Source organism: Ixodes scapularis, unplaced genomic scaffold, assembly GCF_016920785.2.
Source record: "Ixodes scapularis isolate PalLabHiFi unplaced genomic scaffold, ASM1692078v2 PGA_scaffold0__279_contigs__length_252992795, whole genome shotgun sequence".
Lineage (NCBI taxonomy): Eukaryota > Metazoa > Arthropoda > Arachnida > Ixodida > Ixodidae > Ixodes > Ixodes scapularis.
The window spans coordinates 117,007,060-117,031,524 of record NW_024609835.1 but is presented as its reverse complement, the minus strand read 5'-3'; the positions used below and the strand labels follow the sequence as shown (position 1 = coordinate 117,031,524).

Sequence of the window (24,465 nt, the reverse complement as noted above, 5' to 3'; positions counted from 1 at the left end):
GCTGCTGCCAGGATAGCACTTCCACGATGTAAGACAGTTTGCCCGTTCCATGCAAGTTTAGTGAGCACCATGCTACCACTTCCTGGCGCCCCGAGGACCCTTTTCTGCCCTGTCCGAGCACTGCACTGACCCGCCAGGTCGACAAGCTCAGACTCGTTGGCCGTGTTGAGGGCCTTCTCGTAGTCCTCTCCAATGTCCAGCTCCACCTCAACGTCGTCGTCCTGCTTGGGCTTGGGCTGGATGCGGGGTACAAACACCTTGCCTGCAACAAGGGAGACACAGGGAGGGACGGTCACCTAAAATTACTTTCAATGGTAACGGCCAACTCGCCTTTTCGCACTAGGGAGCATCCCCCGACACATCTGACACACTAGGTGACATGTGAAACACTGGACGAACTGTCGTGGGTACCACCAAATGGCAAGCTATAGTAAGGCATGCAGGCACTTTCTAGGTAGAGAGCTTAGGAATGCAAGCTTGTCAAGTCGTAGAAGAATTTCCACATAAAAGCAATTTCCATAATGTCCTAAAAAGACAGTCAGCGCCACTTCATGGAAGGTTGGGAAGAAGCAAGAAACATGATCGTTCATAATCATGCCGAAGAATACCAGAAAACTCTTTCTGCTATGACTTTGCCGCAGGAATGATAATCTGCAAGTATCTTTCGACTGTACTCAACTGCACACATTTATCACCAGCTGAAAATGCGCATTGAAGTTTATCAAGAGCAACAAAACATAAGTAAAACTGCGCTTTTGCCCTTTTGGTGCTATTATGCCTGGCATTAATGCGACCAATTAATCGATTAAAGAATGCCAATTAATTGGCTTTATATTTCTAATCAATGCCCAGCCCTAATTTGAAGCCATTAAAATAATGACAATAGTTATCAAAACTCAAATTGTCCAGCTCATTACACAAATACTAATTCAAATCCAGATACTGCAACTTCTAGCATTGGATAACCTTTGCTGTTTCTTCAGCAAGCAGGAAACGGAACAGAAAACTATCTTTCAAAGACAACTTACCTTCCTGGAAAAATTATTGCATGAGACAGAATATGATACAATAAAATAATTTGTGGCATGCCATGGTAATGATGTACTAGTGACAAAAAGACAACCTGTACAAACATGTGCTTGTCCCAATGAAGGCAATTCGCAAAGCTGCATATTCATTCCAGTGTGTAAATGCCAAGCTTGTTGCAGAGGTTTCTTTATTGTTATTATTACGCTTATGGTCTATATATCTGTTCCTCAATCAATTGTTCATTTCATAGCCCTGATAAAGACAGACAGGAACAATAGAAATAAACTTCCTGTGCTCCACACGATTTGTGGCAAGATGTCCAATATCACTGTAACTTCCAAATTCTTATTAGCGATGGTGCTTTGAGTGATGTGATTTACATGGTGTTCAGCAAAGCCTTTTAAAAATTCCTAAAAATGATTGGTTGTGAGAAAAGACTCTTTACGGGAACAAACTGTCAAACAAAGCGAGAATGGTCAAGGATACAAAACATACTAATTAGCTAATTAATTAACTAAACTTTACTAACTAACCTTTTAATTCGTGAAACTAAACATATGATTTAAATGAGAAATTTGCTAAGCATCTACGAAAACCACTAAATCAACTCATTTTAGAAAGATTTAATGCAGGGGCAGCATTTGACAGCATTCCGAAAAAAACACTCAATTTGGGAGCATTTCTAGGTTTCGGTTTCTTACAGGAGCACATCTTTGCTCCAGCAGGCCTGCTCCCTTGTGGCCGAGGTGCAAAGCCACTGCCTCGCCTCTTTCGTAGGATGGAGGGAACTATGGCGCACACGTGCTGCGTGTCTCGGCCACTGGAGAGCAGGAACGCTGGCGCAAAGATGTGCTCCGATAGGAAATTGAAACCTAGAGACGCGTTTGAACTTACTAGTGTTTTTCAGAACGGTACGAAATGCTGCCCCTGCCTTATATCTTTGTAAAATGAGTTGATTTAGTGGATTTCCATGATACTTAGCAGTATCTCATTGGAACAATATGTTTATTTTCACGAATTAGAAGTTAATTAGTTTTAGTTAATTATTTTGCTTAGTAAGTTTTTGCAATTCCTGACGTCCGCCGTGACTGGAAGTTTGTTTTCGGAAAGAGCTTCTTTTTTTTCTCAACCGCCCTATTTTCAGAGATTTTTTAAAAGCCTTCACTGAAACACCCTGTATTAGGGACAACATACATTTAGGTTTATGTTTTGGGCAGAATCAAACCCTTTTGACTATTACCATAATTTAGAAACAAGAAGGTGAATTTAGTGATTTAAGGCCTTCCTTTAAATTAATGCTGTCGGTTTTCAGAAAACTGTTTCTCACGAGTATTAATGCAAGGGTGCAGGTGAGTTGGAAAGAATAGCCATTCTTAAACCGTGGAGAGTGGGGAATCTGTGTTGTCAACGTTGCCCTATGCATCTTCCTTTTTTAAAAATCTGTTTGGGTTTTTGTCACGGTTGTCTATTTGCGGTTCTGTTAGTAGTTGATTGACCTCTTTCCTCTTGTTGCTTGGTGGACGTTTGGTTGTTCACCTTGACTCTGTTTTCAGTTGTTCTTATTCGTATCACGGTGCAATCTACCATCTCCTTGTTGTGGAGTCTCGGCTTGGGGGTGGATGTGTATCCTGGTGGAGTATGCGTGACGTCAACATTGTCTTCCATGTCTTCTCTTGGACTATTTGGGTCCTTTGTTTTGGTTGAATATTTAAGATCCTGTTTTGTGAAATAAACCTCAGGTGTGTTTGGAGATTCGTGTTTTCCTGTTTCCCCACTCTCCAGCGTTAAAAAATGTCTGTATTTTTCGGTAGTATTTGCAAACCGGTACCCCAACATTAGTGCCCATTTGTAATCCAGAAGACTGAATGTGAACATGCGAGTGTGCACCATGGGACAATGGACGATATTAGTCAAAATCTTGGAACAGAGGTGCCACTCAAATTCGAAAATCTGAACTAGGTAACTGCAAAAGGTTCTACAAACATGACCATCTAAACTTATGTCAGGTATTATGGAAGCATGCGAACATCTAACCTCTGGAACATTTGTTTTGTGTTCACATCATTCTCTTGCCACAACCTCAGGCTAAACATCCAAGACGGCTCTGGTTCTAACGTGCTGCCCGACGATTTCGGCTAGCTTGGAAGGATGTAGCACCGTATTTGCACAAACATAACACGACCATGAATGTGACGAGAGAACAGGTTTTGAAGCCCCTAAAAAGAAAAAAAATATTATAACTATTATAATGCAAACTTAAAGTCACCACAACTCGAGGGCATAGCAGCAGTGAAAAGGGAATTTAAATCGAGAATGAGTATGTTTTGACTGCACTTGTCGTCCTTGCCCAGCTCGCTCTAACTGTTGCGACTTTGGAGATATGCTTGTCTCGTGGTATCTTTTTCTTCGGTGTGAGCTCTTTGTCCTTAAGTCGTCGGGTGAGCTCTTTGACCTCAAGCTCTTGAACCACGGCACACTGTGTCAAGACGGCTGTTTTACGAAGTGCATGAAGCAGAAGCACCAGCATACAAATGACAGAACACTCTCGAGCAGACTTAAAAAAGCATAAATAGAATAAAGCATGCTGGAGGCAATAAGATCACTTTTGCCTTTGCTGCAGTCCCTCTGCTTAAATGAGCAACTCATGTATCATGATTGCGTAAGCACGGCTGGCGTCTTGGCTAAGCTCGTGTCTGCAATTGACCTGGCTTGAACTGGCTGGCGTCCCACACGCGCTTGATTGCGGCCGCGTGCGTGTAGAAACATGAAAACAACAAAGAATGCTTTCAACATTCTTTTCCTCCCTTTACATGACACTAGGGTTGCCAACTGATTGGTCTTTAACCAAGACGGCCAACAACCTTTTCGTTGCAGCGGGCCTAATCACTGCGAACCGGAGACAGAGCGGGCCGAAGGGGGGGGGGGGGGGGGGGGGGCAACCCCTGTTTTAGACTGTCAACGCAAAAAGTAGCAAAGAAGTGCTTGTCATCTAATTTTCTTTTATGCAAAGTACACAAAACCTTTAGGACTCCCAAGTAAAGAGAGCACATGAGTGATCTCACTTGAGAAACAGCTGTATCATTCAATATCTTTAAAGCAGCAAGCGGGCAAATGAGAGGAAAATGGGAGAATGCAAAAAGCCGGTGCCTGCAGGGATGCGGGAAACATGCCCCTACTACACAGGGGAGGGGGATGGTTTTATGAGTTTTAACAATTGTCGGCATCCTGACAGACACGCATGGTGCCATTTCCCGTCCACAAAGGCAGGCGGCCATGGAGCTTCCACTTTCTTCCCCGCTTTTTCGTTTGTTTTCTTTTCAGCCACAAACGTCCATATGATACTAAAAAAGAATTTATTAGCTTCAGTGCATTAAAACTCCTTCGTTTTTTTACATTTTTTTTTCTGCCACTTTCTGGAGTGCTTGCCTGAACACGGGGATAAGGCTGAAACATGCGCCAGCTATCTCTAGAAAAGGCTATCATCATTAGCGAAATTGTAGCCTGTGTGTGTGCCAAAGCAACAGAAGCAGTGCAGAATAGAAACGGCTTGTCAAGTGCTTGAGGGCATTCTCATCCCTGGTGCAGGATTGTTTACCGGAACTTTACTTTTGACTAAATACTACTATGTATTTATATATGCATGTCATTGAATTCAGTGTTGTGTATTCGTGTACTTACATACCGTATTTTCCAATGTACAAGTCGCAGTTTTTTTCAAAAATTTCTGGCGGTGCACCTTATACAGCGGTGCGATTTATATGCGTCGACGGTGGAATCTCGTGCATCTCGTCCGTCGACGTTGACGGTGGACGTCGACGGATGAGATTCCACCGACGTCGACGATGGAATCTCTCACTACTCAGGCGCTGACGCGCGACTCTTTTTAAACAAAAAGGATCAGGAAACGCTACCCTTGACGTACAACTTTTCTCAGTCCCAGCAGTCCGAGCGTTTCGGAGTCTGCACGGATCCGAAAGGAGTGCGGCCACCGTTGGGGGCCACAAAGTTCCCGGCGTCCTGCGTCCCGGTGTTTCGGGCGTCAACTTCCGGTTGCCATATCTGCTTTTCTTTCTTTGTGCCCCGCCATCCTGGAACGTGCCTACTGTGTGTTCACCTGTGTCGAGCACCGCAGCAACATGGCACCGTCCAGAACGCAAAAAAGCTACACAGCAAAGTTCAAGCTTAGCGTTGTTGCATATGCCACCGAAAATGGAACCGGGCTGCCGGGCGAGAATTCAATGTGAATGAAAAAATCGTCAGGAACTGGCGGAAAGCCGGGAACTTGCTGCGTTCAATGAAAGGAACCAAGAAAGCTGATCGTGGTAAAAAGGTGCGCTGGCCGCAGCTTGAGGATCGTCTTCGTACGTGGATATTGGAACAGCGAGCCGAAGGCCGGGGACTTTCGACAGTGCAAGTGCGCCTGAAAGCCGTGACAATTGCGAAAGGCATGAACTTGGTCAACTTTACAGGCGGCCCGTCTTGGTGTCTTCGTTTTTTGAGACGCAACCACCTATTCATCATGGCCCGAACAACAATGCGCCAAAGACTGCCGGATGATTTTCAGCAGAAGCTCGACAGCTTTCGGGAATTTGTGCTGAAGGAAATTCAGGAGCACGATGTAGCTACTTGTAACATTGTGATTGTGGATGAAGTTCCATTGACATTTGAAATCCCTATGGGAAGAAGCATGAACGAAAAAGGCGAGAAGACCGTTACGGTCCGGACGACCGTCCATGAGAAGTCCCATTTTACTGTGGTACTGGCTTGCTGCACCGACGGGACGAAACTCCTGCCAATGCTAATATTCAAAAGAAAAACAGTGCCAAAGGATGGCGCACTATGGCCTATGTTGCTGCTGCGCCAGAAAACTCCAAATTCATTCATTCAGTGCCAAAGGATCCGTTTCTGCCCGGAGTCATCGTACAGTGCAACATCAAAGGGTGGATGGATGAAGAAATGATGGGTGTGTGGCTAGACAGATGCTTTTCCCAGCGACCTGGTGGATTTTTTCACACACACAAGGGCCTTTTGGTAATGGACAGCATGAGGGCCCATTTAACCGATTTGATTAAGAAAAAGATCAAATCGAAGAACTGTGTTCCAACGATCATCCCAGGCGATATGACCAAGGTGCTTCAGCCACTGGACATTTCCGTCAACCGCAGTTTCAAAGCTGTTCTGAGATGTATATGGGAGACGTGGATGACCGAAAGAGATTATAGCTTCACCAAAATGGGACGCATGAGACACGCGTTTTTTGGCGAGGTGGCCAAATGGGTCGAAGAGGCTTGGAATTCTGTTTCCATGGGCACGGTGGTAGTCGGCTTCAAGAAAGCCGGCCTCATTGATTCTGTGCCTGGGAGCGACGCCGACAAAGCAAGCATCAGCAGTGAGTCTGAGGACGACGCTGAAGACACACCAACCACGCTAGACCCCGAGATCGCTGAACCATTCCTACCGACTCGGAGGAAGAGGACTTTGATGGTTTGGTTTAACCCTAAGGAACAGAATGGATACAATAAACTGGAGCACAGTTGACATTGCACAGTTCAACCGCAGGTGGGTCTGTTCTTAATTTTTTTAACATGCATCTACTTGCGTCTTATTTTCAATAGTATATTTATTATACAGCTACATCGTAACGAGTCTGAACCCGTCAGGAGTAGCCTTCACTTACCGAGGGTCGGCTTTCGCTCGTAATCCGTGCCCGGCAACATCAGTGGCTTGTAAACGCGAGCGCCGGCGTATCGAACCGCATTTGCCGCGCCAGTTATTTTTCTCGTTTGATTCATGGACAAAATTGGCTCCCGCTTCCGTATGTGTCGCGATCGCAATACACGTAACACGGGATTAGCAATGCCGCACCGACTGTACAAAAAGTGACTTGTACAAAGGTGCGACTTGTGTACCAACTTTTTCATGAAAACAACCATTTTTAGGGGGGTGCAACTTATACAAAGGTGCGACTTATAGACCGGAAAATATGGTATGCTATTGCAATACTGTTGAGACCGGTTATAACGAAGTCAACGGGAATAGGAAATCACTTCGCTATATCCGCTATTTCGTTATAACCGACTTCGGTTATAACGAAGTGCGAAAGGCAATGGGAAATCGTCATCGCTTCGCTGTAGCGGCTATTTTGTTGTAACATACTTCGTTATAACCGGTCTCAACAGTATTATATCTATGTTAATTGATTTCTTTTTAGGAAGTTTGTATCAAAGTAAATTGGATTTGCATTCGTCTGTCAACACTGCAATTTCCATTTTTCCAGCTCAATTCCACATAATCACCACCCCCATGGCCGGTTTTTTTCTTTGAGGTAAGGTGGCAACCCTACGTGGCACAAGAACTAATATAATTTTCCTCCCCACACGTCCATTCCTTTTTATTGCACCCAATCTCCTGCATTCAGTCGGAAGGATGGCTTCCTCCCAACTCACGTGTCTCATGGCCGAGCTCAATTTCAAATATAATGCGAGGTGTGTTTTGGGAGCACGTAATTTCGAGGAAAAGCTCGCCTTATATTTGTGCAAATACAGTTCGTAGAAGTGTTGATCTTGCCAGCATCAGCCTCACACCACAATTACTAGAAACGAGGAGAGATAGGTGTGAAAACAAGGTTCCAGCAAGAGGTGCCTGCAGAAAAGTCAACAGTGAACAAAGAAAGTGGGGACAAGATTTCCTGGCAGTTCACCTCGCTTTGTCCCGGACTGGAATGTTTTTGCCTCAGGCCAGTCTTCCTGTTCACGTGCAAACTTCTCCAGGAACTGAAGTAAATGCCGCCTGTTGAGGGGACCCGTCGGTTTTTTCTTGGTCTGCGTTCGACATCGCTCTGATGGCGGTATGAGAGAGTCCTGAAATCACAGATGCACACAATACATGATGTCAACACTTCTAGTTCTTCAAACAACTTCCACAGCTTTCACTTTCTCTTTCACAAACCAGAAGATTAGTTAAGTTTCCATTATTCACAATGTACCTATGTTAGTAGCTGCCAATATTCCTGTTTATTACAAGGAAGAGTCAAAAAGTAACCACAATGTTTTTTTATTAGCGTGGTAGTATAGATATTGCCGCGCGTGCAGCTGGCCAAGTAGGCAGCGCGCGCGTGGCCTAACGGTTATCGCGCTCGCTTTCCATGCTGAAAGCCAGGGTTCGATTCCTGGCCGCAGAGGCACATTTTTGTTGACTCTGTAAAGTAATGTTCTGGTAAATTCGAGAACCATGTTGGCTTGTTCGAGGTCGGAATGTTCTACACGCCGAACCTTCTAGGCCGATTATTCCAGAAGCCCACACGTGTACATAAGGGGCTCCGCGTGGCGATCTGCATTCAGTTTCGCCCCAGCGTTCGACCCTGCTGTCACGCCGACTTCGACGCCCGCGACGCTCTGTTATTACCTTTTGTACCCTTTTATTTTTGGCACGAGTTCGCCACATTAAACGTTTATTTCTTCTTGTTTATTTATTGTTTTTGGTCACCCCCGTGACAATATCATGAAAAACCCTTTATTACTTTTCAACATAGTCACCTCCTCGCTCGACAGATCTGCCCCAACGCTTCACCAATGCATAGATCAGGGGTGGCCAAGTTGCGGCTCGCGAGCCGCATGCGGCTCTTCGTGTGTTAAAGTGCGGCTCGAGGTTCCATCCCCTTGCCTACCCTACCCCCCCCCCCCTCCCCCTCCTCCCTCCCGGTCACACGAGCACTTCTCCAGAAAGAGATATGGAACGCGTTTTAAATCAAAAGACAGGTTGCGGTTTGGTAGTCTTGTGCTACTGCTACCTTACGTACAGTTGGACTGATTTTGACTCAGATAGATTAAAAGTAAAGAGAGCAATAAACGAGCTTCGTTTATTGCTCCGGACAAAAGTTTGCTCCCCCCCCCCGCGGCTCTTGGAAGTTTCGTGGTTTTGTTTGCGGCTCTTGGGCCGGGTCAGCCAGGCCACCCCTGGCATAGATGCTGCAGGAAGAAAAATTGTGTGACTGACTCCGGAGCCAGCAATGCACTGCCACTTTCAGGTAATCATCTGTATTAAAAACTTCTCTCCCCAAAAGTTTTTTGAGGGGTCCTAATAGGTAAAAATCCAAGGAGGTTAGAAGTACTAGGAGAGGGCACGTTGCAATATTGGTGAAGCCTAGTCATAAAAAGTTTAAACAATGTTGTGGCCAACGTGACCGTACATCTCTCTGGCTATTGGTGCGCGTGACATGTCACGTGTGAGATGGATGGTTGATTGTAGGAGGCCTCCTTGCAGGCTTGCGCGCACTCCGTCCGGTAGGTTTTATCAAATCGAAGGCTAGACTGTGGTGTATTCTAGTACCCCATAGCTAGATGAAGGCTAGCTACGGTCACATGATGTGGTCACGTTGGCGTGGTAAGTGAGGAGAGTAAGGAGGAAAATGAGAAAGAGGCGAGGCGTCAAGGGAGCATGGCTTGTGGAGGCTACACAGCTGGCGTCATGCCCTCTCCTACGCTTCTATCCTCCTTGTAGAAATCACTCAGTGCGAGGCCTGGCGAGTGTGGTGGGTGCAGAATACACTCGAACCGCAGTCCTTCAATTTTTTACGTTGTCGCACATGCCATGTGATTGCGCGGATTGTTGTGCTGCAGCAACGACCCTGAGCTGAGCAATCCGTGACGCTTTGACTTGATTGCAGGCTTCAAGTGGTTCTCAAGCAGGTTGCAGTGTGATGCACTGTTCACAGTGAGTTTCTTGGGCATGTAGTTTTCAACTACTGGGTCGGTCTTTATGGTCCCAAAAGACCATGAGCATTAGTTTGGCGACCGTTGGCGCTGTCTTGAACTTCCTCGACCTTGGTGACATTGTGCGTTGCCACTCCTCGCTTGCTCGCTTTGTCTCTGGCAGGGCGTAGGGAAGCTTGCATTCATGACCGGTAAAAATGTGCCGAAGAAAATCATCTCCCTCGGCTTCGTAGTGTGTAGCAGTGGAGTCAGTGCCCGTTTACTGCCATAGACCCAATGGAGTCGATTTCTGAGCAAACTGGGCGCTCATTACAGCAACGAATCGGCGACTCATTGCTCTATTAATAGATTGCGAAACTAAAATAAGCAACGAGATGCATGAGATACCCAGGAGTTATCGCAACTAGAAAGTTCACGCCGGAGGTGGGACAACTGAAGCTGCTCCCAGTCTTTCTTACTCCGTCCGCAACTAGACTATGACTCATCTGCACTGGTGACTTCAGCTCCGTGGTTGCCACTGCTACGTTCTCGAAGCAGGTTGTCAGTGTCGTCCAACGAAATCTCGCACTTCGCAAATGGCAGCATCAACGGCACCTTCCATGCTTGCTCGGCGATTGCGTTGCACGTCACGCGTAGGGATAGATTGTGCACTTTTGCGGCTTATGTTGCAAGCCTGACCTCCAACTCTGGAAGGCATCCCCACCTATCAAGACTTTGGCCTGCAGAAGCCTCTTCGTTTGCTGTCACAGTTAAAGATCCTGCGCCATTGCAGACTCCACTGGAGCATCACCCGCTCCGACGGGTCGAACATGCGTTCAACAGTGCAGTTGTTGGTTGCTTCTGGGTGAAGAATGGTCATAAACGAGCACCGAAAGCCTAAACTGCCCGGATCACGCATGTCAGTACAAAAACGTAGCTGGTGCTCCAGCATGACCTTGACAGTCGATCAAACGATGTACGACCGTGTATCGTGCGAAAAACTACAAGAAGAAGCTGCGGGAAGTAAGCCGTGAGGCTGTTCCAACAGCCTCTGGAGTGGGGAGTGGCTCTTACAAGTGCCGCCACCCCCGGGAATCGGGCGCGCCAGGCACTGTTCACTGCCGTACATTCAAGTTAATTTGAAAATCGCTATGAATAATACTTGTTTGCAAAAAAAGAAAATAAAAAAAATTAGTAAAATGAGGGCACAGAATAGCGCGATGCTACTGGTACAGCCGGCTGAACTCGTAACAAGTTGGGGTGTTCTTAATATCGCAATTGTTTCATTTTGTCGGCGGTGGAATGCTTTGGTTCGATTGTAAGTCAACCCCCCACTTCCGATTTTCTAAAATTGAAAAACAGGTCGACCTACATTTGTGTAAATACAGTACGAGGGTTTTAATGAAAGTGGTGAAGAATTAAAAGCACCGTGTACAAGATGAACTATTGAGGAGATTGTGAGACAGATATGAACTGATGGTTCCGTGCCCTGTCCCCAGCCCAGTTTGTGTTAATAGCGGTCAGATGAGCTCCCCAGCCCAGATTGTGACGTCCAAGAGGGCTGTGGCTAGCACAGAAGCCGGCAAGGCTGTGTGCTAGCCACAACCTTGCCGGGTAGTTCCCTTTAAAGGAGCGGAAAATGTAACGACAACGATGCTGGGGCAGTAAAGCACCTGACCATGGCGTGCCAGGGTCAGGTGCTTTACTGACCCTGGAATATGACCCGGCTTCCACAAAATATTTTCTATCTCATTCAATGGACGCATTTTTGTCATTTGCTGCCGGCCGCACATCTTCGTAAGAATATTTTTATACTTAAGGGTGCCTTTACCTTTAGAATGCCTACTTAACTGCCTTGACCTCATGGCTGGCAGTATGCTAAGAAAGATAAATAAATAAATAAAAATTTATATAGATCTAGTCTCCTCAGCATTCAAGAAACTAACAGACAATGACTCCATACAACAAGTATTAAAAACAAAGAATTGAAAGCTTGGTCATCTAGGTCAATGCACCAAGATATTAAAGGAGCTGTTCTTCACAAGTTAATTTTTAACACATCCAATCACATAGGGTATAATGCCCCGAGCCGTGTAGCAGGCCAACACTCACATCTGGGTCAACCATGTTGCCGAGCTGCTCGAGCTCTTCTTCGGAGAGCTTTCCCAGGAGCTCGTCTATGTCCATGTCGGCATATTTCTTCAAATCTTTCACCATGTTTTCTGCCATGTGAAGCCTGGGGAAAAAATTAATTTTTTAAAGAGAGCATGAGGTAGGCTTTGAGTTTCCAACTGACAACTGAAATTTGTTGATGCTAACTTCCCAAAGCTGCTATTAGAATTATAGGTATGAAACATACTTCACAGCATCAGAAACCAATGAATCAGGCCCAGCAGGTATAGTACTGATGGAGGTGTTCATTAAAATGGGCGCAAATAATCGTGACAGAGTCATAACTTGAAAACAAACAAAAGGATTGTTCAGGTTCAATTCTGTTGAACGCACAGGCATTACCCTGCAGCTTTGCGAAGTGCATGCTGGCTCCCACTACCTAACATCCTGAGAGATGCCCCACCCCTGAAAGATAACCCATACCTATTTTTGAACTGATTTGTTATTTTTTATCAAAAATACAAAAAGTTAGCTTCTGTCTAGTAATGGACCTTTTTCACATACCGACGGCACCAGGCGGTGGCTGCACGAACTAAAAATCGAGGAAGTGACCTACCTGCGCTGCCAATTGATAATGGGAGCTACGCTACCAGTTTCTTCGCTCTCTGAGCAGCGACGCCTGCCCAACGCGACTTTAAAGAGGAGCATCCGTGGTGTCCACCAAAACGCTGTGTTTTCCTTTCCGTCGACGTTCTTTTTTTGTGTAACATAATTATATATATGCTGCAGTTACGTGTTCTACTCGCTGATATACAGCCTCTTTTCCGCATTTCCTCGATTTTTCGTTCCGACTTCCGCCGCTTGGCATCGGGCGCTCACGCGTGCACAGAACGCTTCTCGGAAAAGGTCCATTGCAGGGCCCTGGCCAAATTGTGACGACGGCAGAGAGTTCTTTAGCCAGGACAGGGAGATAAGTGAATATTGCTGACTCGGAAGGAGAGTCATCATTGGTTCATTGCACCTCCCTACAATCATAAGTTTTGCAGGTCGCAGAATCTACTACAAGCATTTTGCCAACTCTTTTTGATTGCACATTAATAGTTAGCTTACTCCTAAATTTTTTTCGATTTGTTTTAGATTTTGGGTGGGCCATCTCTCGGGACGTTAACTTAACTGCATTGTAATAACAGCAGTGCTTCTGATGCTTAAATAAAAAGGTGAATGATGCTAACATTTTAGTTCCCTTGCCTTCTTTGTTTTAGAGCCTTTTTTGTCAAACAAGTCTCATTACAGTGAATTTCTGAAAGAAACCCCTAGCTCTTGAGTTTTCTCACAATGGACCGATTTCACCAGCCAGTTTGACTACGCCACTGCTGCCGCAATGCATCGAGGGAACTTTAGTCTTTCTGCGCGTGCGACAACCTTGCTGGAGCTCTGCACGTGTTGAGCACGAGACCGCATGAGCCCTATCATGCACTGCCGTTTTCCTTCTGTAAACTAAAGTTATGGCGGCGTCACGCATGCGCGTATGCTTGGTGAGATCGGTCTATTGTATTCATTACAAAGAGTGAAATGGACTTCAGTGACCCTTCCCCCCTAATGTCTACAGGTGCCTGACTGAGTAATAAAAGGACCTCACATTTTAAAAACAGCAAACCATTAAAGTATGCCTCATAAATACAAAATTGTGCCACATGAAATGCATGCATGATCAACTTGTATTGAAAATTTTTCATTTTGAAATTTCAAGCCTGACCAGTCACAGTAAATACCTAGAAACCTAACTTGAGAATATTATTATGTTTGAAAATATACCAAATAAATGCTCAATCACAGTATGCTATCTCAGAACTTACACTTAAGGATTTAAAGTACTTGTGAAACGGTTTCAATTTAGAAAGAAGCTATAATTGCAAAAAGGCTGAAGGTCTTTGAAATGGAACAAGGGCATTTGAAGGGGCAGGAAAGTGGGCCATGCCCTTTTTCTGAGATATATCTTAAAAAAGGGGAGTGTCGTGATGTTTGGTTACCTCTTTAAAAGACAAAAAGGCCACACATTATCAAAATTTCATATTATTTTACGACATTTAGGGCACCTAGATAAGGTTATTGTCACACAAAGATAAATTCAAGTCACTTTAACCCCTGTAAGTAGAGAACTGACACACAGGGACTAACTTTACATAAACATGCACCACATTTCTGTATCATGCCTACGCACATATCCTAATATGTGAGGAGAGAAAACAGGACCACTGCATTACCACTCAGCTCACGACAGGTTGTACCTCGCCACGAAATAGTAGTGATTGGTAATTTCTCAAATCTCTGCTATACAATATGTTAGTGGAATGGACAATGTTATACCCATTTGCCATTCCAACACTTGTGACGTTAAACTTTTGCTCCCCTACGCTACAAAATAGCTGATAATTCATTGCATGAAGGACTCACAATACAAATTGGAAAAGTGCTACAGCTATAAATTAATTACAGAAAAAAAAGACAAAATATATGTTTTTGCAGTCTGTCAAATTACTAAAAGTAGAACAGTTAGCAATGATGCAAACACAGGTGAAACACTATGCAGGATGCCATATTTTACAAGCAAGAGTAACTTGCAAAAGTGTAGCATAACTAAATGGCTTTGTTCCCTCAACTCGCACCTCTCCAGTCAAGAACAGGCATTAATCAGAGTGACACAGTTTCAAACTCAAGCAACCGTCATGCCGTGCCATTAGTACAAGACTTTTGTTGGCGAACACACGATGGGTCAATGTTGAACGAGGGTTAGAACATTGAGTAAGAACACAATGCAAAACAATGCCACGTGAAGTGTCAACTCCAACGCTACACAGCCAGATGTCCAACAGCTCAACACGATATGCACTGCCCATGTGTCCGCCTTGGGCACTAAAACTCACGCCGGCTTGTCATCGAGGCTCGTATTTGAGACGCGGTGGTGCGTGGTCACCCTGGTGGTGACCCTATGGGTCGTCGTCTTCACACTGATGATACTCATGGCTGCGCTTTACGAACCTTCCCCAACTGGGACCCGACAAACCAAAGAACACATTGCAGGTCTCACACACAAAGTAACTTGTTTTAACGCACAAAGGTGGAAAGAGGGGCTCTCTGGAGAAACCTTGGAGTGGTGGGTACGTCTCAAAAGATCACCTACTTCTTTTAAGACCCCAAGTTGAGGTTACACTACTGAGAAATCTCATCGTTAAAGTTAAGGGTTGGCTATCATACCTCGCAGCTTCCCCAAAAATTCAAAAAGAGCCACTCTCTTTCACTTTAATTGATACTGGCTAAGTACACAGTACAGTCTTTCCGCAAGACAACTGCTCTTGTTTTTATAAAACAATGAAAACGGGTGAATAAGTGTTACTGCATATTGAAATAGAACTCGGAGGATTACACAGAAACATCTTTAATTCATTAGAAGGAAAAACAAACATCCCCAACAATAACCCAAGCTTGAAAGCCAAAAGCCAGCAGCACATTAAACTTTTAGCAACATTTCAAGTTATAAATTTTTTAACAATTCTTTTAAAAAAAAAATATTATTTTAGTAGCCCGTGGCCTCCTACCATGGTGGATGGTACTGTTCATCAGGTAAGAACCATACCATTTAGATTTAGATAATGCTTTTTTCTGTTGTCTTATTTGTTTTTTATTTTGCACATGAGGTTGCTGCATTTTTTGTCTCATAATTTCAGCTACAAGTTGGAGCAAATGCATGTATGTTCTCCAATCACTCGCATTTATAGCAGCTTCCTCAGATAGTGATGATAAAGAGGCAAGGTGTTGATAACTCAGCACAAAAACCCGATAAAAGAAAAGAAAAAAAAAGGCATGCTAACGACCTCTATGGACACACGGCTATCGGTGGCGTGTAGTACGGCACCCCTTGATTGCCGGCTAGCACAGCTGACACAGAATTCCAGACTACCCAGCTCACGAGAGGGCATGCACGCTTCCGTATAAACAAAAACAAAAACAAAAAAAAAGAATCGATAAACATCACGATCGTGTTCCCGGAGTAATTCGGGGCGCTTCCGTATCGCTGACCACGCCTAGAAAGTCGAGGCTTCCCGATCGAGAAGTCGAACACGAGGAAGACGTAAAAATAGCGTCAGTTTTCTTTTATTTTTTCCTTAATCACAAAAATCAACGACACCGAGAACTAACGAAATCCGCATAAAACCGGGTACAGGTTAAATGCGGCTGTCAGCACTCTAAGAATACGATGATCGAGTTCGCAACCTGCAGTGTTGGTTCAGTCCCAGAACACGCCTAGCGAATTATAACGTCTCACGTCATGTACCGGGTGGAAATAAAGTGCAGACGTTTCTGCCCGACAACACTGTCTACTAACAAAAACCCACCGTCGCCCCGCCGGTCGGACCGGAGAAACTAAATTTAGCAGGGGCCCTACCGACGCCGGCGCTACCGCCTCATCCTAAAAGGACAGCTCGGGCGTGCTTCGCATCCCGGCAGGAGCACGACAAATCTACGCTCGCTTCTCAGAATGTGCGGAGAAGCGCAGCGACGGATGGCGACACCGATTCCTCGCACACTGCCCGCGCCGACGGACCTCGTCCAAAGCCAATTAGCCGGGAAAATGAGGTTGTTGCAAATTTGGGGCGTGGAAAACCGAGACTCCCATACATCAGAGCCCAGCGATCACGGCAAGAAACTGGGCGAAAGGTAGAAAAAAGAAGGTATGCATAGCATGAGAAACGTTCTTCGGTTCCCCGAAATCGCCGAGCCACAAGATCTACGAAGTTTAAACAATGTATATCTGTCCAGAATATACATCGGCAAGTAGAAGAAAAATAAACAAAGAGAGCATTTTGTGATACAGCCGAGCGAAGTTAGTCCAAGGACCGGACGTTCAGTCTCATCCTAAAGGTCCGGTGGATCCCTCGCGCAAAGAAAAGCGATGAGCCTATTGCAGGCCCTACTTCGGCCAACTAGAGCGCTCGTTTCCACGTTTAAAGAAAAGCGATAAATACCTTTTTGAGGTGGGTAATCTCCGCTCAAAGTTTCACACAACCACGGTAAGTTTCGCGTACTGAGCGAGTCCGCCCTGGTTGTCTCGCTTCCCAGTCTCGCGAGCCCTCGTTGGCCGCGAGACTCGGCGAATCATCGCCGTGGCAACGCTTTCCTGTTTACAAATGGCCGTCGCGCCAGAGTGGTCCGTCGCCCCGTTGCACCGGTGGGGGAGCCGGCCGACCTTTCCAACTGCGCAATTCTTCGCGTGACACAGGGCGAAGAGGAATTCTTGGCTTCTTAGAATGTGAAGCTTTCGAAATGGTGCGATCGCAAACGCGTGGTCGGATATGCCAAGCCTCTGGGGGCGGTTTAGTTTTAGTTGTGGGAGTGAGCACTCTGACATTAACCGGGAGGAACGCGCTAGTCGGGAGGCTTTATTTATAAAAACACAGTGCGACAAAACAGAAAATAACGATTGCGCGTAAGGGCAAGGATCAAGTCAGTTTATTAGAAATGTCGAAGGATGGCGCTTGTAAGGTAATATTGCATTTATCTCTACAGCATGTACACTAACGCTTCGATCCCACTTTGGACGGCCCGCATAAATCGGGTTCTTAACGTACCGCTCTAGGATTTAATACAGAGGCTTCCGAAGATGGTGGAAGCTCTCACTAAAATTGTGGAAAGATCGGCTCAACCAAGTAAATCACACAAAAAACTATGTTTTTCCCCCATACTTCGCATGTTCACTTAAATAATATTTTGTGTCATTGTGATCCTTATTAGGACCAAATGAAGTGAAGAATAGGTAAGCCAATTGTATTTTATTTTTATTTCACCGATTTTTTAGTCGTAATAACCGCCAGAATGGCCCAGAACAATTTCTTGGTGATTTTGAGAGAAAAAAAAAAAAAGGCTTAGTGATAATTTTTTTATACATACAAAACCAGTTTTTATATATTTATTTTTTATTTTTATTCCGGTGGTTTAATGCATTTATACTCTCACTTAATGAACGCACCACCTTCAGGCACCTCTGTTGTAAATCCGAGCGTGATACGTTGAGAAAGCGATTTTTGCGGACCGTACAAATTGGAATCGAAGTGTATGTGCACACTGTAGTATAGCATGATTTTCTCATAATTACTGATGCACGCCGTATGCACCTGATTAAACTTTTTTGCGACGTTTCTATTTTTACATTTTATAAATAAAAACATTGCGACAAAGAAATCATATATAGGAAAGTGATTCAAATCAGTGTATTGAGATGACAAAGGATGGCATGTATAAGGTAATATTTTGATTTTAACAGTAGCATTATCGAAATAACGGCGGGTGGGCAGGGGAGCTAGTGATAATTAACATTAATATAACAAATGAGACTGTAGTGCGGAAAAATTAAGAAACTTTCGAGTCAATGATTTGAGTTTCCTCATTTTTCTGTTCGACTTGGAAGTTGCTCTACGACAAGTGCATTCAACTTGAAAGTTTCATTATTTTTCCACACCACAGTCTCGGGAGTTACATTATGAGTAACATTATTTTGTTTCTCTGTCATAATTGTTAATGACAGGTCGCATGATCTTCGACTAAAATTTTCACGACACTTTATTTCAGCAGTAGGATGTCTAGGGGGCAGTGTTTTCCGGACACGAGTTCCCCTGGAATTCGGGGCTTATATTTCCACGGACAGAAAAACTGGGTCACACCCTGTTCTGAACAAAAAGGAGAGCCATTTATTTTTTATTATGAAAGAAATAATGAAATTCATTGAAATTTAGTAAGTCATAATGCAATCACTCATTTGAACAAATGGTAAATTTTATTGGCAACATAGCTTGCATCGAACTACTAAAACGTCGACGACAAATCTTCATTCCGCAAATACCATTTCCATCGGTTTTTATATATACGAGAAAGTAATACATTATTGTCCAGTATTACTATCTATAATTTTTTTCAATCGGCGGATAGAGGTTTTATTGGCAATTTATGTCTTTGTGGACGACCGGTCAAATGAGAGGCGAGGCACCCAGCATTACATCGCTTCTCGAAACGTTCATGAAATATTTTCTGAACAGTTGTCCAGGTGGTTAGCTGAAAAACCGGTTAGCGAGATACTTGTTGGGATATTTTTTAATACTCCTGTAAGACAACCGATTTCTTCTTGTATGCTAAATAGCACAGCAGGACTTCGTTAAATCTCCAGTTCCGTGACGTCTTTAGAACTTCATTGTCCCAGGAAATTTGATATCAACAAGTTTGGAAGGTCTGCCGAAACGGGGTGACCGGAAGTATCTTAAGTTATCAAACACAAAGTTTCTTTGTGAAAAAATAAAATAAAAAAGAAAAGGTCTATTGAATTGAATAGGCATGCCTGTTGGACAAATATAAGTCTATATGAAAGGAGGGTGTTGCTTGACCATCAATATTATCATCAAAAAATTGTTCCATGTTCATTAAGTTTTCATTCAATATTTTATTCTATGAAAATAATTTTATAGAGCTCCAACGAAAAAAAAATATTGATATCAAGCAACCTCTGTCTTAGGTGAACTTGTGCACACCAATCTGTCCGTCGTCGAACCGCGCGCAGGGCCGAGAAAGCAACGCTCGGTCACGGACTTCTAGAAGGTTCTCATTTAATATTGCTCCGGACATGAAGAGGTCTCGGGTTCGATACCCGGACCAGGCGGACTTTTTCGGTCGCGCACCAGTCACCTAGAGCTGTGTTTGGATATTTGTGTTTGTCCTTTGTCCCTCTTGTTTCCCTTCTCCAGGGATTATTTTCGTCATTCTTGTCCAGCTCGCTTGGACCTTTGCATTTAATTGCATGATAATCATAACTTCTATCACTTATTCCTGATTTCTGATTCCTGAGTTCATTCTCGCCCCGAGCGCGCGACGCTCGAGCCTTCTTCGCCGAATCTTCCGGATAGTGACTGACGCACTCTAGATAAGAGGCCGCCCGCGACCTTGTCGAGTCAGTCTCGCCCACAGTGTGGTCTCGCCCTGTGACAAGTTAGTGGCGCCCCCCTCCAGTCCGCCCATCTGTGGCCGCCAGGCTCGGCGGGCAACATTGGTCATCGCGACAATAAACGCCGTTGAGCGCACGCCGCTCCGGTCAGACATCGTCCACCCTCACAACCGGGCCACCATAACCGGGCTGCGTGTCGTCTCTCCTCGGCGGGTGCTTCGGCCCCCTTCGTCCACGTTCGAGAAAGATCGTGACACGCCCCAGCGTTCGACTCTGTTCTTACGCCGACTTCGACGCCCGCGATGCTCTGCTGTTATCTTGTTTCCTTTCTATTTTTTGGCACAGTCCCCCCCCCCCCCCCCCCCCGCCCCATTAAACGTTCACTTTACTCAGTCATTCGCCGCCTCATCACTTGTCATTCGTGACAATATCAAATACCTGTCGATATGTTATAAGTAGGGTGTGTACTTTCCGGTGTTTATTTGTGAGAAAAATCGGCGGATGTTTTTCGGTGTTTATTTATTTTCATAACACCGGTGTATTTCGGTGGAACGTCTCACGAAGAGGCTAAAATCGGTGAATATCGGTGAAAAAAAGCGGTTGATCACAGGCAGAGATTTCAAATTTTATTCACATAGTTCATACACTTCTTGTCTAGGAAGCAACTATTTCTCACACTTGGTTATTATAGTAGGTGCAAGCATACTTTCATGCTTGCATCTACACGCAGGGAACGTGCTTTCGTCATGGCAGCACGTTCCTTGCGGTTCGCAACCCGCAATTATGAAAACGCACGCTCCTGTACGACACGGACGTTGGCAGTGTCTTCCAGGAACCACAGCAACCTCTGAATACATGGCTTGCACCGACATCACTTGGCCAGACACAATGAGGAAAAGGCACGTGAGAGCCTACCCTCCACTGTGTTAATTTTTCCACAAAAGAGGGCCATGGGGGACACAATAGGGGAAAGGCGTATGAGAGCTTAGCTTCCACTGCATTCACTAGACGCTTTTGACCCCCAGAAAGGAGGGCGAACTGACGCCACCTGCAAGCCATGTATAAACACTGGAAGAATGCAGGATCCACGAGATAACACGTTTGACGAACCTCTACGGGGAAAGGGTTTCGCTAGGTCGGAAACTAGCAACGACCGGTGTTTTTCGGTTTTAACCAGGGCGAAAATATCCAACCACCGGTGTTTTTCGGTTTTAACCGATTTGATATTTTTGTCACCGACGGATGTTTATCGGCGTTTTTCGGTTAAAACCGTAAAATGCACACCCTAGTTATAAGTTAGTTTAAAGTATACTAGAACGTAAAGGTATTGGTACTCATAAGTAATAGCTAGGATGCCTCCGCGATGCAGCACATGGGAGACGGAAAGCTAGGGACGCGAGTCTATGTGAAACAATAAAAATGTAGTGGCTTCTTTGTCAGAGAAAAAGTGTGGCTCAAGTCGCGTTCGTGTTCGAATGTATTTCGAGGCCCCTCGAGAAGCGCCCATTATTCCCAAGAAACAAAACCACAGAAAGAAAAAAGAAAAAGAGAAGCCCGTAGTTCTTATATAAATGCCCATGAGAATTGGTTGCGAAGTCTTCGTTGTCAGTCAGGCGTAGAGGTGGCTGGAGGTCAGCGAGTACGGCCTTATACCACAGCCTTCCCGTCGTCGGCGATGCGTGGCAACAGCAAAAACAATCCGGGCGAATCGGCTCCAGCCGGAAACCTAATCTATTATTATAAGGTACAGGACAAGGTCGTGATGTTCGCTTATAGCCAATTCAGGAGCCCGAACTAAAGTCCGGAAGCACAGGCTTATACAAGAAAAGTACGACGACTGGTGTAGTCCTTTTTGTGAACTGAGTTATTTATTAAAATAAAATTGCGAGCAAGCGGAGCTTGCATCTCCCATTTTGGATATATTTTCTATTCTGCCATCCCAATATAGAAAAAAAAAAATAATGCTATCATGTCTATTTCATGGCGAATAACGCGACGGCCCACTCCGTGTTCCAATGGCAACTGCAAAAATTTCCTTTCTTGCCAAAACTGTAATATCGGCATTGCAATTCGTTGGGCACAAGCCATAAATTCATCAGCATATCCGTCCAGAAATTGCTGTGTGGGAGGACACGTAGGAAGTTTTAGGATACAATTTTGATTCTGTTGAGGCGTTGCACTCTGTCACAGGTGGAAGCATTAATTTATTATTTCAGAAAAAAAAACAAAACAGAATAAGATAGCTACTAACATCGCTTACGGAACCTTGTTGGATGATTTAGAAATCAATAAAAAATTAATGTTTTAGTTATACTGACTCTCCAGAAGCTGTGTGAGTACGCCACATCAACGCGCCATTATTATGATGAAAGCTTAAAGACCGGTTTGAGAGAGAATTAAGATTGTATCCGAAATATTTACTAACCCATAGCACAAAATAAAAAGCCACCTCTATGTTCCTTATTCCCTCTTCAATAGATTACAGATTACCAGGTGACTTTCTAGTTTGCTTATATTCTACGAATAAAGCGAACTACTCAAAACTAGGGTCAAGAAATCGATGTGATGAAGTTGCCTAACCCTTCTCTTCTATTTCTTTTTTTGGCTTTGTGTTGCATTATTTTGCATTATTCACCCATGTATTTGACAATCAAGCGCTGTTGTTGGATATGTTTTGTTTTAATCATTGCTGTAAAAAAACACCCAGTTAGCGTTAGAAGAGTAATTACCGAATACGCTAAGGCCCGTTCACATACTTGCGTTTGACAACGATCAGCTGAGACGAGACGGGGTTCTGAAGCCTCTTGTGACGGCTTACGACCAGCTACGCTGCCGCGGAGCCGGTCGTAGCCCCTCCTGTCCTAAGCAATCGCATGTGTGTGAACGGGCCTTTAAGGCTGGTTCACACATTTGCGACGGTTGCGTTCACAACAGCCAAAACGAGAGAAATGACCAGAACGCCGGAACAACCGTGACTCATACTTGCTCCACGAAGCCACCTCTTGCATTGCTTGCCACGTTGTGTGCTGCGAACACCTGTTCCTGTGACTTCGTCTTGGTGTCGTTTCGGTTGCTGCGAACCAAACCGACACAAATGTGGTCACTAGCCTTCATAGTGTTTTTGTAGGTTTACCCCACGTTTCGTATATACAATCACCTATATTACTATTATTATTATTATTATTGCAAAAAAAAATCATAAAATTATTTTAAGTAAACTATAGAGTATTGGCTTCAGAGGCCCTTTTTACGCATTGCTAGAGAACTTTTTATTAAATCGTACGCAGCTCGTCTTCATATGTAAAATTCAAAGTGTTCCCCAGGGCGTTCCTCAGGGCTCCGCATTGCCCCCTCTTTTGCTTAACATTTATGTCAACGACCTTCCGCAGGCGGTAAAGTTCTGTAAAGCATTTCAATACGCCGATGATACAGTTTTGTTGTCCAGTCATATACATTACCGTGATGCCGTTGATTTGCTCGAATTAGATGTAATACGGGTAATATATTGGTTTTCAGAGAATGGTCATTCGGATCAATGCAAAAAAAAAAAAAAATGCAACTGATATGTTTCCGTAGTCCGCTGAAATCGATTCTCTTGGACAAGCCACTTTTTTTGCACGGGTCAAGTTGTGCATCTTGCAACTGCGTGCCAATCGACTATGTCGACACCACAAGCTATTTAGGAATTCATTTTGGTTGTGATCTATCATGGAATTCTCACCTTTGCTACATCTTTAAAAAGTAATGAGCCGCTTCCTGCACCCTCTACAACCTGCGCATATTTCTTCCGATGTCAACGAGAAGACTTCTGGTGCATGGGCTCACGTATAGCCGATACTTCGGTATGGGATAACTGGGTTTGGACAGTGTACGGACCGATTAGACTCTAAGGTGAACTCTTTACTTAGAGGCATTTTGCGAAGCGTGGCATACGGCTCGAGTCTCCAAACGTCTGATAACCTGTTTAATGACCTCTTTCTACCAACATTTCGAGCACTAGTTTGGCAAACTGTAATAATCAAACACTACTGGGATAACGCTTTTAAAACCTTCAACAATGCATGTCGAGCCCTTCGAGATCCGACACTGTTTTCACCGATGCGCATCAAGACACATGTTGGGAAATGCATTCGCCTATATTACGTACCTCACATTTTTAATAACCTTCCCTCTGCGCTAATTGTTGTCACACCTCGAGAAGCTTTGAAGCGTGACCTGAGGGCTTTTTGTTCAGACGTGTAATGTTGTATTTATGTGCCAATACAATTTTATGTTGCTCTTTTCACTTTCCGTGAACTCTGTGCATTGTGCCGTGGTGCTCTGCCTGTACATATTCCCCTTTATCATGCGTTCCGGCTCTCGGCCTTTTTTTATTTTGATCTAGGTGTGTATTGAATTTAGTATTTTAGGGACTAGTCTTACGAGCCGTTATGGCTTTGATGGTCCCGCTGGTGTGCATTGATATACTTAAACCACCTGCAATAAATATATTATTATTATTGAATCTCCCCCCAAAATACCTTAGGTATACATCAGACTTCTTTGCTTTATTGTTTCATGCACGCGCTTTTATGGCGCCTTGTCCAGTAGAATCGAATCTATCGGACGAAGAAATCCACAAATCGATGCTGCACGACATCCGTTGAAGTG

At 44.5% G+C, this 24,465-nt stretch overlaps 1 protein-coding gene across 3 annotated transcripts in view; it reads right to left on the bottom strand.

The window, feature by feature from the left end:
- The window catches only part of LOC8050849 (tropomodulin), a 131,641-nt gene that overhangs the window by 19,508 nt on the left and 87,668 nt on the right, over positions 1-24,465 (bottom strand). The window contains exons 1-5 of one of the 3 annotated variants that reach the window (XM_029968811.4): positions 16,856-16,970; positions 14,756-14,879; positions 11,832-11,955; positions 7,730-7,889; positions 131-262 (exon numbers count right to left, since the gene is read on the bottom strand). In XM_029968811.4, coding sequence (XP_029824671.1) covers positions 131-262; positions 7,730-7,889; positions 11,832-11,955; positions 14,756-14,853 — 514 coding nt within the window. In that variant the 5' untranslated portion in view covers positions 14,854-14,879; positions 16,856-16,970. Of the gene's footprint in view, positions 1-130; positions 263-7,729; positions 7,890-11,831; positions 11,956-14,755; positions 14,880-16,855; positions 16,971-24,465 lie in introns of those variants that run through there. The other 2 variants (XM_029968812.4, XM_040498908.2) reach the window with 2 other exon arrangements.